Below are 13,479 nucleotides of genomic sequence, written 5' to 3' on the forward strand. Positions count from 1 at the left end.
TTTATTTTACGGCAGCAACTCTCTATGGCATCGTTGGGATTGTTTTACCTCTTTGGTGTTGTGAAGCACTTTGGAATTCTTTCTGCAAACGGTGCGACAGAAATGAACTTTCTGTAACAAGAGTCCCTTTATTAACGTTACTTGCATTATTAAGCATTAATTCAATTCAATTCAATTCAAAAATACTTTATTAATCCCAGAGGGAAATTGATTGCTGTAGTAGCTCAGGATAATAATAATAATCAAGCCGTCAAAGAGTTATTGTATATTACAATGGCTGTTGGCAGGAAGGATCTCCAGTAGCGGTCAGTGTTGCAGCGAAACTGAAGAAGCCTCTGACTGAAGACACTGTTCCGTTGTCGGACAGTCTTGTGAAGAGAATGCTCAGGGTTGTCCATAATTTTCTTGATTCTCTGGAGAAGCAAAGGATCCTTTCATTAACATTATTGTTAATTATTAATTTTCCTTATGGTTAGGACAAAGGGCCGGGGGGAGGGGGGTTATGCTTAATAATGCACTACTTAATATTAGTAATGCATTACTTAATAATAACATTAATATTAAGCATTTGTTACTACTTTATTTAAAAGTTAAAAGTTTATTAATGCCTAGTAATGCACTAAGTAATGTTAATAAAGGGGCCTTTATTGTAGTATTTCCTTTGTTTCGTTCTTTCTTGTGCAACACTGGCAGCAGAATGAACATGAGTAAAACACAGCTGTCATTGTTTCCACACAGCTACTCAACATTCAACAGACATGACCCTAAAAGATGTGATCAGTCCAATTGTGGAGGATAAAAGTCAGTTGAGAGTTCTCAGGTGTCTCATGTGCGTCTGCATGGATGGAGAGCGCCAGATCACGATGACTCCATGTGAGATGTGGTGGAATGGAAGGAACAGGCATCACTGATACAGTTTTTCCCATTTTTTTACACACTTTTTCTGAAAGCATGCCCTACATTGTCAGATTTCTAAACACAAATTAAAAAAAACGCATGCACACAATGGGGCGAATCCCTTCAATTCTCCTGCACAATCAAACTCTACATTCAAAACAATATAATTTCTTCTCCAAATGTTGTTTTGTTTCCAAATGACTCACAAATTATCATGATAAGAACCAGCTGAACACGGATGTGTTTAATGTAAAACGCTATGAGCACTTCTTCTCCAGTCATCGTAATGACTTACTGCCTTGTTCAGTGTTAAACTTACTGTACTGCAGACCTACATGAGCCTACATACGTGCATTGTATGTAAAAGATTTCAAAATGTTTGTATACAAACACACAAATACAACCTAGCAAAAATATTTTACTGTATTTTCACACATACATAAAATATTTACACAGTGTTCATCCGAACCTATACAAGGTTGCAGTGGTCTACATATACAAACAGAGGAATGTATTGAATACAGTTTAGTCAAAATAAACAAACAAAAATAAACAACTATGCTGCATACTGTCACGCCCTGTCCTGTCTTCTCTTAGGTTTTCGTCAGTGTCTCCGTTAATTGCTCCCACCTGCCTCTTGTTTCCCAATCACCATAGCTCCCTCTCCTCGTGTATTTAAACCCCCTTCTGTTCTGTGTTCCATGTCGTGTCATTGTTTCAGTGTCCAGCATGTTTCTAATAAACCGATGTTAGAAGTCCTCACCTGTCTGCCTGGTTTCCTCCCCGCGTGTGGATCCTTGCCCCACCTGAGCTCACCTCGCCACACGCGCGTGACACATTCTCTCTTCTGTTTCTATCTGGCCACAGTGCCTCATCCACTTCACAAACAATGTCCTCCCTGGCCAAGCAGAATGGAATAGACAACTTTATTTATCTGACACCTAAACGGTTACAGAAATTCATCTTTCAACAGGGTTCAACATCATCATTCACACTAGCACAAAACAGTGGAAGAGTCGTAAATATACACAGTAAAAACACACCAACTGATGCTTACAGTAAAACACAATAAAATCAGTTATGGGTTGTTGAAGTCCCTGTACTTTTAAGAGCTGGGATTAATAGGGAAATATTGCTTAGCATGGCCAATCCAGCCATGACTAGCATCAACTGGTGTATCTCCACATGCTACTTCAGTAGCTTGGAGAAGGGGTAAATGTGTGCATGGATTTCGGCTTCCATCTCTACGCAGAAGAAAGTAGGAGAATATGGAGGAAGATAAACAACTAAAAAGTGTGGGGGGTCACAAACCAGAGCAGCTGGTGGAAACTGATGTTGCCCCAAACGACAACGATCCTGAGCTGATCTGGCCACCTATCTGATCTGGTGGAAGGAGTGTGTTCTGTAGGATGTCCAGGAATGTGATCAGATGGGCAGTGCTGTAGAGGCCAAGGGCAGCATGGTGACGGGTGACATCATGGTTGGAAGTTGCTGCTTTTCTTAATTGCAATTATGTGTGACAGGTGTTTACCCATTTAATGAGTTGGTATGCAAAGTTGGGCAACTGACTTTACAGTTTTGAATGACAGTGTGTTTGTTGTGAAAATACGAGATTTTCTTCAGGACATTTGTGACAAATGCAAAGGATCGTGTGTGTTTTGACAAAAGTGCATTTTAAAACTGCAAGTGTAAAGCAGAAATTCTGCTTGTAGTTTAGCAGAATTGGTTAAAGAGTTAGTCACCCCCAAATCAAAAATTTTTTTGCTGATAAACTAGACAAATGAGTTTCTAATCGTGCTGTAGACACGTGTAGTCTGTGGCTTTAGTGCACCTTAGTTAAAATTTAAATATTCTGCATAAAACTGTCAGTGCTGCGCCGTCGTCAGGTAAAAACTCTGCACTGCATTTGAATTTAAATATGCCATCGCTATTGGCTAAGAGGTACCTCATGAAATTAGCTGGTACCGTATGATGTCACAATGTCGTTGTGAGCCTGTGTGTGTGTATTTGTTAGTAGCTCCGCCCTCTTGGTCTGCCAGGCAACAGTATTTGTTGCATTTTTTAAACATGAAGTGGGAGTAAGGTACTATATCAAGTACAGGCCATTCACCCTTTTACCATATGGACTCATTCTGTTATGCCTCTCTGCATGTGACCATCCATGCAGTTGCCCTGTACTGTTGGTCTGATGATATCTTTACAAATGTGTTGAATTTTGAGTTGTTGTTTGTAAAAAATGGCAACTATGTTTTAATTGTGTTAACATTTTCTGCGGATGTGTGAGACGTATTTGGTGACTGACAATGTGTTTGAGGTTGTAAGGAAAAAAGTCAATGTGTTTTGCTAATTATGTCTAATTCATGTAACTGAACAGTGCTAAAGGTTTGGCCAAAACTGTGTTTGATCGGAAAATGAGTTTATGGTTCAGAGACTTTGGTTTCAGGAATGGAGTTCAGCGTTTTAGCAGTCCAGAAAAACCGTAATTCGAAATATTAGACATCTGCTCTTGATTATATAATTGCACACATTCGCAGTTGTACATCAGCAGGATTACACAAACTCTGAACCCAATTTGAATCAATTTTTTAATTAATCAATTTATTAAATCTTTATTTGCCGTCAAAGGAAGAATGCCCCACTAGTTTGTAGGGAAATCAAAACATGCAATATGATAGTAGTAAAAGGTTATATGCGTGAGTCCAGTTTAGAATAAAGAAAAAGAAGCCAGTTATTGTTGAAAACCCAAACAATGATAGAACTACATAATAAAGAGGAAGTGATTTTTTTTAGGCCAAAGGTTTTTCCACACCACGATGCCATCGTGTGAAGGTGCTTCCGATCTTCACTTTGTGAATATAAAGATGTTTTGACAGTAAAAACAGACACAATAGAACTTTCCCAGCACCCTTTCCCAGCTCATTTACCTGTCCAGCTGAAACACAAAGAAGCAAAATTGGTGGGCGGTAATAGAATGAGGAATGCTCCTGACCTGGTTGATCCACTAGTGACTGAGAAGTTAACAAGGACATAAAAGTCTCCTTTTTTCGTGTCTGAAAGAGTTTACCTTTGTGAGGTGACTGCTTCCTCCCAGGCTGTTGATGTGTCATTCTCAGTTAGGAATTTTGATTCCCAGATGATGCTTTGGAATTCAATTTTCAGTCTTGGTGTCAGTTTTAAATTATATTGTTGGTGCAAGATATGGTAATGACAATATTCCCAAAGTACTGTGCCAAAGGAGTATAGTCAATTGAAATGTCAAGATTCAAGTTACTTGTTTTTGTTTACGCTGTTTGCTCGGTTTCAACCAAACATTTAAATTATGACATTACTGTACACCTGCCACTGCCAGTGCAGCTGCTTCCACTGCTCCCACTGCTGCTGCCACTGCTACTGCTTTTGCTGCTACTGCTGCTGCTGCCACTGCTGCTGCCAGTGCCACTGCTACCACTGCTCCTTCCTCTGCAGCTCCTTCCACTTCTGCTGCCAGTGCCTCTGCCTCCACTGCTGCCACTGCTCCTTCCTCTGCTGCCGGTACTACTGCCGGTTCCACTGCTGCCACTGCTCCTTCCTCTGCTGCCGGTACTACTGCCGGTTCCACTGCTGCCACTGCTCCTTCCTCTGCTGCCAGTACTACTGCCGGTTCCACTGCTGCCACTGCTCCTTCCTCTGCTGCCAGTACTACTGCCGGTTCCACTGCTGCCACTAATCCTTCCTCTGCTGCCGGTACTACTGCCGTTTCTACTGCTGCCACTGCTCCTTCCTCTGCTGCCGGTACTACTGCCGGTTCCACTGCTGCCACTGCTCCTTCCTCTGCTGCCAGTACTACTGCCGGTTCCACTGCTGCCACTGCTCCTTCCTCTGCTGCCAGTACTACTGCCGGTTCCACTGCTGCCACTAATCCTTCCTCTGCTGCCGGTACTACTGCCGTTTCCACTGCTGCCACTGCTCCTTCCTCTGCTGCCGGTACTACTGCCGGTTCCACTGCTGCCACTGCTCCTTTCTCTGCTGCCGGTACTACTGCCGGTTCCACTGCTGCCACTGCTCCTTCCTCTGCTGCCGGTACTACTGCCGGTTCCACTGCTGCCACTGCTCCTTCCTCTGCTGCCGGTACTACTGCCGGTTCCACTGCTGCCACTGCTCCTTCCTCTGCTGCCGGTACTACTGCCGGTTCCACTGCTGCCACTGCTCCTTCCTCTGCTGCTCCTTCCACTTCTGCTGCCAGTGACTCTGCCTCCACTGCTGCCACTGCTCCTTCCTCTGCTGCCGGTACTACTGCCGGTTCCACTGCTGCCACTGCTCCTTCCTCTGCTGCCGATACTACTGCTGGTTCCACTGCTGCCACTGCTCCTGCCTCTGCTGCAGATGCGACTGCCAGTGCCACTGTTTCCAGTGCTCCTTCCTCTGCTCCTGCTGCTGCTACTGTTGTCACCCCTGCTGCCACCTCCGTTGCTGCTGCTAGATCACTCATCCAAAAGTTTAGGGGTTTGTAGAAATAGTTGTAACTGCGTTTGATTTATTTATTTCTTCTTCTTCTTTTTTTGCATGATTTGATTTATTTTTTGCATGATTTGTTTTGAATGCAAGACACCTTCCTTTTTATTTATTTTTCATTGCTGTGACACTATCATACCATCAGATAAAGTTTGAGTCATCGCTCACTTATTTATATTTTATTTCTAATGTTATTATTATTATTATTATTAGTAGTATTATTTTAAGTCCAAAGAAAACCTTGAAAGAGAAAGGAAAATAAGTACTTTTTCAATGCAAATTTTAAAAGAAACAGAATGGTCAAAATGTAGCCTATAGTACGTTTTCGAAAAACGGATTTGATCTAACAGCTTCCTTGATCCAGATGGGTTGAAGCTTGTAATTAAAACACACAACACCATTTTTACAGTTTAGTCTTGGATCTTTATTAGACTGTGGGTTATGCAATGTCCAACAGGTGAATAAAACTCAACAGATTTATGCAAAGAGTTGGATGTAGTTCAATGTCATGCCAAAGTAAATGAATGAGAACTGCACATGTTTAAAAGATTTTGGCAACAAAATTCTTCCGTCTTACATAACCACACGGATGCTATAACTATCGGAAAACACAACAAGGGGAATGCCAGCGGTTCCTTTGAAGACCTTTTACTGTAAATAATCCAGCACAATGACACAAACAGGAGAGGTCACAATAAAACTAAGAAGAATCAAGTGTCCCAGAAGTAAAAGGATGTGAGGCTGCTATATCCTCGCCCCTGGTCATTTGTGTGAATGATACTATTCAGAGACATGTACTCGATCTGTTGTTTCAGGACAAATCACCATGTTAACAAATGAGGCAGACTCTTAGACAAAGGGAGGAGAGTGATAGTGGTCAAAAAACCTAAAAAAAAACGTAAACCAGCTTTTATAGGCTTTCAAAGGATGTGTATCACCTGCTGCCTTTCATATTTTTAACTTTAATCATCCGATGTTGAGAAACAACAAAGTTATAGATGTTTTAGACAAATTTTGGCGATAACATTTTGAGCAATCTGTTTGCACTCCCAGCTACAAACATGTCAAATGTCTGCTCAGTATCTGCAAATCTAACTAGGTTAAAGCTATTTTTGTGTTTTAAGGTCAGTTGCCAACAGTAATTAGTTGTAAATGCACATTTTATAAGTATTTTCAAAGTGTTTCATTAAATTTTTTCCAGTTTTGCAGACAAATATGACTCAGGCACATACACTCAACAAAAATATAAACGCAACACCTTTGTTTCTGCTCCGATTTTTCATGAGATGGACTTAAAGATCTAAAATTCATTCCAGATACACAATATTACCATTTCTCTCAAACATTGTTCACAAATCAGTCTAAATGTGTGATAGTGAGCACTTCTGCTTTGCTGAGATAATCCATCTCACCTCACAGGTGTGCCACATCAAGATGCTGATCCAACATCATGAGTAGTGCACAGGTATACCTTATACTGCCCACAATAAAAGGCCACCCTGGAATGTGCAGTTTGTGTCTCACAGCAAAATGCCACAGATGCCACAAGCATTAAGGGAGTGTGCAATTGGCATGTTGACAGCAAGAATGTCAACCAGATCTGTTGCTCATGCATTGAATGTTCATTTCTCCACCATAAGCCATCTCCAAAGGCGTTTCAGAGAATATGGCAGTACATCCAACTGGCCTCACAACCGCAGACGATGTGTAACCACACCAGCCCAGGACCTCCACATCCAGCAGTTCACCTCCAAGATCATCTGAGACCAGCCACTCAGACAGCTGCTGAAACAATTGGTTTGCATAACCAAACAATTTCTGCAAAAACTGTCAGAAACCGTCTCAGGGAAGCTCAACTGCATGCTCGTCATCCTCATCGGGGTCTTGACCTGACTCCAGCTCGTCGCCGTAACAGACTTGAGTGGGCAAATGCTCACATTCGATGGCGTCTGGCATGTTGGAGAGGTGTTCTCTTGTGTGTGTGGCGTCTTGTGGGTGAGTGCTTTGCTGATGTCAATGTTGTGGATCGAGTGGCTCATGGTGGTGGTGGGGTTATGGTATGGGTAGGCATCTGTTGTGGACGAACACAGGTGCATTTTATTGATGGCATTTTGAATGCACAGAGATACCGTGATGAGATCCTGAGGCCCATTGTTGTGCCGTACATCCATGAACATCACCTCATGTTTCAGCAAGATAATGCACGGCCCCATGTTGCAAGGATCTGTACTCAATTCTTGGAAGCTGAAAATGTCCCAGTTCTTGCATGGCCAGCATACTCACCGGACATGTCACCCGTTGAGCATGTTTGGGATGTGCTTGACCGGCGTGTACGACAGCATGTACCAGTTCCCACTAATATCCAACAACTTCGCACAGCCATTGAAGAGGAGTGGACCAACATTCCACAGGCCACAATTGACAATCTGATCAACTTTATGCGAAGAAGATGTGTTGCACTGCATGAGGCAAATGGTGGTCACACCAGATACTGACCGGTTCTGAGGCCCCAGACCTCCAATAAAGCAAAAAACTGCACATTCCAGGGTGGCCTTTTATTGTGGGCAGTATAAGGTACACCTGTGCACTACTCATGATGTCAGATCAGCATCTTGACGTGGCACACCTGTGAGGTGGGATGGATTATCTCAGCAAAGCACAGGTGCTCACTATCACACATTTAGACTGATTTGTGAGCAATGTTTGAGAGGAATGGTAATATTGTGTATCTGGAATGAATTTTAGATCTTCAAGTCCATCTCATAAAAAATCGGAGCAGAAACAAAGGTGTTGCGTTTATATTTTGGTTGAATGTATATTACTGCTCTCAGTGAAGGGTGACGATAATATTTGCAAAACATTTAGAGCTGCAGTTTATTAATATTTAGTGTGCATGAAAAATGAACATGACAACTTCTTCTGGTTTTATGGATGTTTTGTTTTAGTCCAACACAGCAGATACGTTCCAAAAAGTGAGATCAGACTTGTGTGAATGTCTGTAGAACTATGAACTTAAAATGAATCTCTATAAAGAAAATTCCAGCAGGATGCTGCATTTGCTCAGTGGATTTGAAGTCAATCTATTATATGTGTCTCAATTACAGAGATAGAGGAAATGGTTTAATAATCCTGCATTGGCTGAATGATTTACTAACTGTCTACTCATTTTGTCGGGAGATTTTCTGCTTCAAATGCAAATGCTTATTATTTTATCCATGCATGCTCCCACTCAGTAATTTATTTTTAAATTAAGTTTGAAGAAGTTGCTATATGAAAACCAATGCAGACACGGTTTCGGGCAATAAGACAAGTCACAGGAAGACTGGATTCCACCCAATAGATAACTTTCACACAAGACAATGTGACTTTTTCCAATGTAAAAGACACAGGTGTTACTAAGAAAATGAACAATGGCTCCTGTCATCGGATACATGGATGCTGATGCTGAAAATGTGTAATTTGATGATGAATGATTGATATATTTACACTTGTCCTTACATATCATAATGCATTCTTTGTATTCATGTAACAATATATATGGGCATCTGATTGTAAAACCACATCCTTGGGCATCATTTAGAAATATTGTCATGTATCATATCAAAAACAATTCCTTACATTAATATCAAGTTTAATGATTAGAGGGTGTTGGATAATTGTTTTCTTTAAAACGTCTTTATTTATTTATTTATTTAGAATAATAATAAAAAAGATTATTTAACATTTGTAAATATCATAATTGCAGCGTTAGCATCATGCGACCACTAGGGGACAACCACGATCCACAATTTGAGCGGATTAGCTTAATCCGTGATTGTGTTAGTATCAGGGACTGTTGGAAACACTGTTTGTACTGTCAAACCTGAAGTACTCAAACACTTTATGCGGCCTAAAACAGTTTCATTCTTTGAAACCAATACATCAGAAAAATAACAGTAAAATCAATGCTTTAAAATGATATATAATGTATATATTACACTACTTATATGCAAATGAACAAAGACAGTTAGAAAAAAAGCATAATTTCTCATAGTTGCAATTATTCAAGACCGAATTTTGTTTTATCAGTCAATATTCATTTTTGAAATTCTTAATATACTTTCTTGTTTTCTAAAATAAGTTATTTAAACTGTTGTAAAATAGTTAAACAGGAGATGTGTCCAAAGGTCGAAGTATGCTTGAACGCAACACTGGTCCTGGCAGGGACAGCAGGATAACGCTGGACTCGACACTGACGTGTGTCGATAAACAAACCTGACTTTATGTCCCATCTTTAAGATATTGACAGTTTGACTTGTTCCACGCTTCCTATATTATTGTCCATATAAGTCCCATGGTTGGAATTAGATGTTCTCACCGTTGAAAAATGTAAAGTAACAGTAAAGTCCGCCAAGAGGTGAGTTTCATACAAGTTACAGCTATAAAACTTAACGGTAAACTAGCAATGGCTAGCATTAGCTGGCAGCCACAGCTTCTACCCGTTTTAATAAACAACATGTTTAAGGTTGTTTCATACCGCTACATTTTAGCTTAACCTATCTGACCATGCGGAACTGTTTGGTGTAGTTAAACTTCTTAATTAGCTCGTGTGTTAATACCATCATCTCTGGATTATATCTAATAAAGCATAGCTAAAATGAAACGTGTGTTTAACGTATTTAGCTGGACGCTTTGTTCTTCTGAATATAAATGCTGGGGAAGATTCCCAGTTAATCCTAATGGGGAAAACAAGATTTAAAATTTGTGAGATCATGTTGATACAAGCTAGTTTACATATCACCCTTCTGATTCTCCAGTCAGAATATCACAAAACTCTTTGTTGGTTTGGTCCACATTTCAAAATAAACTTCTTAAATATGTGGATTGGAGTAAAACTGTCTGGGAATTAAGTTCGGAGCTGCATTGTAGGTTCGTATGTTTCTTTTGATACAAAGCTGTCTAATTTATGGAAATTCAACCTTCAGATGTAAGTGAGCTGCAGAATCTTGACCTGAAGAAATTACTTACCTGTGCTGCACAGGTTGCTGTTTAGTTCCTCCTATTTAAAGGTCCCAATAATCCTCCCTGCACTTAACTGCACACGCATTCTTGTAGCACAGTTATCATTTATCAATGTTAAATAGATTAAATCTAAAAATATATTTTCTTGTAATCTTAAACTTTGATTTCTTACCAGAAGTAATTATTCTGAAGTTTACTAAACCATCTGTGCATTTATATTATTTCAGTATCAATGCATTAATACTATTTCATCTAATTCTTTTTTCCTGAAATAATTTAATTCCATAATCTCTCCCTTCCCCCTATTTAATCTTTCCAGATTAAAAACAGCATGCTGTCTTCTAGCCATCCAACCATCACACCTGTGGCTCCTGTCAGTCTTTGATGCATGCCCTCCTCTTTAACCACTTTGCATGTTGTGCTGTGAGTGATGCACTATGAGGGAAGACAGGTATAACCCTCTGGCACTGTCATACAAAAGTTCACACCAGGACCAGACGGACTACGGGAAAGAGCTAGGTTGGCTGCAGACCGATTTGGAAGCAAAGAAGATCCGAATGCTGTGGGGTTGTGGTCAGCTTGGCGTGGAGCTCAGGTGCCTACGAGAACAAGCAGAGCGGGAACATAGGAGGGCTTTGAGGGAGCTGGCAGCTAGACGAAGGTCCCACAAGGATCAAAATAAATGTCTCCCAGACAAAAAGGTGAAGATTAAAGACAGCAGGCAATACTGTAAGGTCGAGTCCACAGGGGAGGGCTTTTTGTCTCATAGTGGAACAACAAAACTAGAGCAGTTGCTGCTGACGCTTTATGAGAAGATAAATGGTGAGCAGGCGGCGTGTAAATTGCATCAAAGGCAGGAATTTGAGCTAGAAAAGGCCATCTTTCTCTGCAGACTCTTAGAGGCTCGTGGGAGATTGCTGCAGGGATCTCTAGACGCTGGATCCCCCAATGACAAAGCCAAACACTTACTAAAGAAACCAACTTTGGATAACAGCAGTATTCCCAGTCAGGCTAAATCTCTCCATAACCACTTCAGGGTACCACTGCTGAGATCCCAAAGTTATTCACCATCACTTAAAGGAACATCCAAACAGGATCACGGAAAGTGGCTTCCAGATGGGGGCTGGCAGACAGCCAACACATGCACCAACGCTGTGGGAAAGCATCATCCTCTGAACACCCTCCATGCACATCCAGACAACCAGTCGTCCTGCTGGACCGAAGCCTCTGGATCAGATGAGTCTTCATCCTCCAAATTCTTGGAAGGAAACATGGAGGTGAGCAACTTTTTATTTCCATGTAAACTCTTTATGTTTAATTCAGACATTTTGTTCTAAAGATCGCACTCAGATGCGTGTCCTAACTCTTAGAAATCAGCAAATGATTAGAATCAGGACAGCATTTTAAAGTATCTGTTAAAAACTTAAAAAAAATAAAAAGAAGACAATAATTTGCTCCGTTTGCAGGAGTGGTCTGACTCCCCAGACTAGTCGATTTAACTGTGAGACATCTGATGTGGTCGTTTCTATAATCTTCATCAGTGTGACCCGAGGAGGAAGAGTGGTGGATGTTTTATGCCCCCTGACTGAGTGGTAGATATGAGTCAGTCTGCTTGTTAAATTTGGGATCGAGTTTGGACAGATGAAACTGAATAATTTATCAATCCTGAACTGTACATAATCAGCAGAGCCCACATGCCTTCTGCTTTTTATAAACACACTAGCCCTGCTTCAGTGTCACTCCTGTTCGGTGACAGCGGAGGAGGGGGTAAACAGAACAACTCATGGTTGGAAACACTGAGGCACTTTTTAAAGGCTTTACACTTAAATTATTCATCAAAACCACTGATAGTCTTGATGTCTGTCCATTTTATTGATGGAAAAGCAACAGACCAACTTTGTAGGTCTTTTCTCCCTCCTGTGGTTCCCAAAATCGAGGTCGGGACCACTCTGTAGGTCACAAAGCACTAAGTTAAGTCGTAAAGGGTTCTAGAAATTATTTTTCCTTGTTGTTGTTGAATATGGGCAGACTGAGGTGTCAAATGTACCAAAAAGTCTGCACCATCTCTGTCCTACTTTCCTATTTAAATCAGTAATGTTGTGATGGCTGATGAGAAATGGTTCATTCTGAGAAAAGCTGGTTTAAGACATCATAAGTTTAGAAACACACCCTTTAATTATCATGTCCCAACCCACCTCAGCTCCAGCAATATTTAAATGCTGGTGCCAGTAATGCTAGCCCCAGAATGCTAGCCCTAGCTACTGCTAACATCCTTGTTGGATGAGAGGAAAAAAAACAAAGTAGAATGGTGGAGCATCATTCGAGTGTTATATAGGTCCAAAGCTTGTCCAGTGAGTAATGCGGATACTCAGTTGTTCACAGAGTTTCTAGCTTCAGGCAGCGTCACAGGGAGCCTAGGTCTCCTCCCTTTCCCGTCTGCTTATGGGTCCCTAGAAGAAGGAAAAAAATGAATGCAAGTCAATGAGGCTAAAAGAGCTACTTTCTAATCTGCGTTGCCTTACGCCCTGGATCGCACATATGTTGGACTGCAATTTAAATGAAAACTAATGATGGGTGGTTCAACCATCCCTGTCACATACTTTGAGATTCATCAGCTTGTAAAAGTTTGTAATTAGCATGACTACAAATTAGACATTGGCATGTTGCGTATATTCAAGTTTTTAATTCAATTCAACTTTATTTATATAGCGCCAAATCACGACAAGAGTCGTCTCTAGGCACTTCACGAAGTAAACATTCCAATACAGGTCAGTTCATTAAACCAAACAGAAAAAGTTTCCTATGTGAGGAACCCAGCAAATTGCATTTTACAGCAATCCTCATACTAAGCAAGCATTTAGCGACAGTGGAGAGGAAAACTCCCTTTTAACAGGAAGAAACCTCCAGAAGATCCTGCTTCAGTATAAGCAGCCATCCACCACGACTCACTGGAGATCAAGAAGACAGAACACACACACACACACACACACACACACACACACACACACACACACACACACACACACACACACACACACACACACACACACACACACACACACACACACACACACATATACCAATTAATGT

The 13,479-nt window shown here is 41.0% G+C and overlaps 2 protein-coding genes and 1 long non-coding RNA gene across 11 annotated transcripts in view; 1 reads left to right on the plus strand and 2 right to left on the minus strand.

The window, feature by feature from the left end:
- Positions 1 to 3,683: 3,683 nt before the first annotated feature.
- LOC139072145 (keratin, type I cytoskeletal 9-like) lies at positions 3,684 to 6,962 on the minus strand. Its single transcript, XM_070555415.1, has 5 exons — positions 6,913 to 6,962; positions 4,234 to 5,352; positions 3,962 to 4,036; positions 3,822 to 3,829; positions 3,684 to 3,742 (listed from the first exon to the last, which is right to left on the minus strand). Exons 1-5 carry the CDS (start codon positions 6,960 to 6,962, stop codon positions 3,684 to 3,686), a joined length of 1,311 nt encoding a protein of 436 aa, XP_070411516.1.
- Positions 6,963 to 9,354: 2,392 nt separating this feature from the next.
- LOC107387037 (RIMS-binding protein 2) overlaps positions 9,355 to 13,479 on the plus strand; it is a 63,376-nt gene continuing 59,251 nt past the window's right edge. For 7 of the 9 annotated variants that reach the window (XM_015961782.3, XM_054730909.2, XM_054730911.2 and 4 more), the window contains exons 1-2: positions 9,355 to 9,784; positions 10,709 to 11,666. In XM_015961782.3, coding sequence (XP_015817268.3) covers positions 10,827 to 11,666 — 840 coding nt within the window. In that variant the 5' untranslated portion in view covers positions 9,355 to 9,784; positions 10,709 to 10,826. The other 2 variants (XM_070555391.1, XM_070555390.1) reach the window with 2 other exon arrangements.
- The window catches only part of LOC107387039 (uncharacterized), a 38,177-nt gene continuing 37,400 nt past the window's right edge, over positions 12,703 to 13,479 (minus strand). Inside the window, exon 3 of the long non-coding RNA XR_001573152.3 lies at positions 12,703 to 12,839. This is a non-coding gene — a long non-coding RNA (uncharacterized lncRNA). The remainder of the gene's footprint in view (positions 12,840 to 13,479) is intronic.

The sequence above is a fragment of the Nothobranchius furzeri genome, chromosome 10 (genome assembly GCF_043380555.1).
Source record: "Nothobranchius furzeri strain GRZ-AD chromosome 10, NfurGRZ-RIMD1, whole genome shotgun sequence".
Lineage (NCBI taxonomy): Eukaryota > Metazoa > Chordata > Actinopteri > Cyprinodontiformes > Nothobranchiidae > Nothobranchius > Nothobranchius furzeri.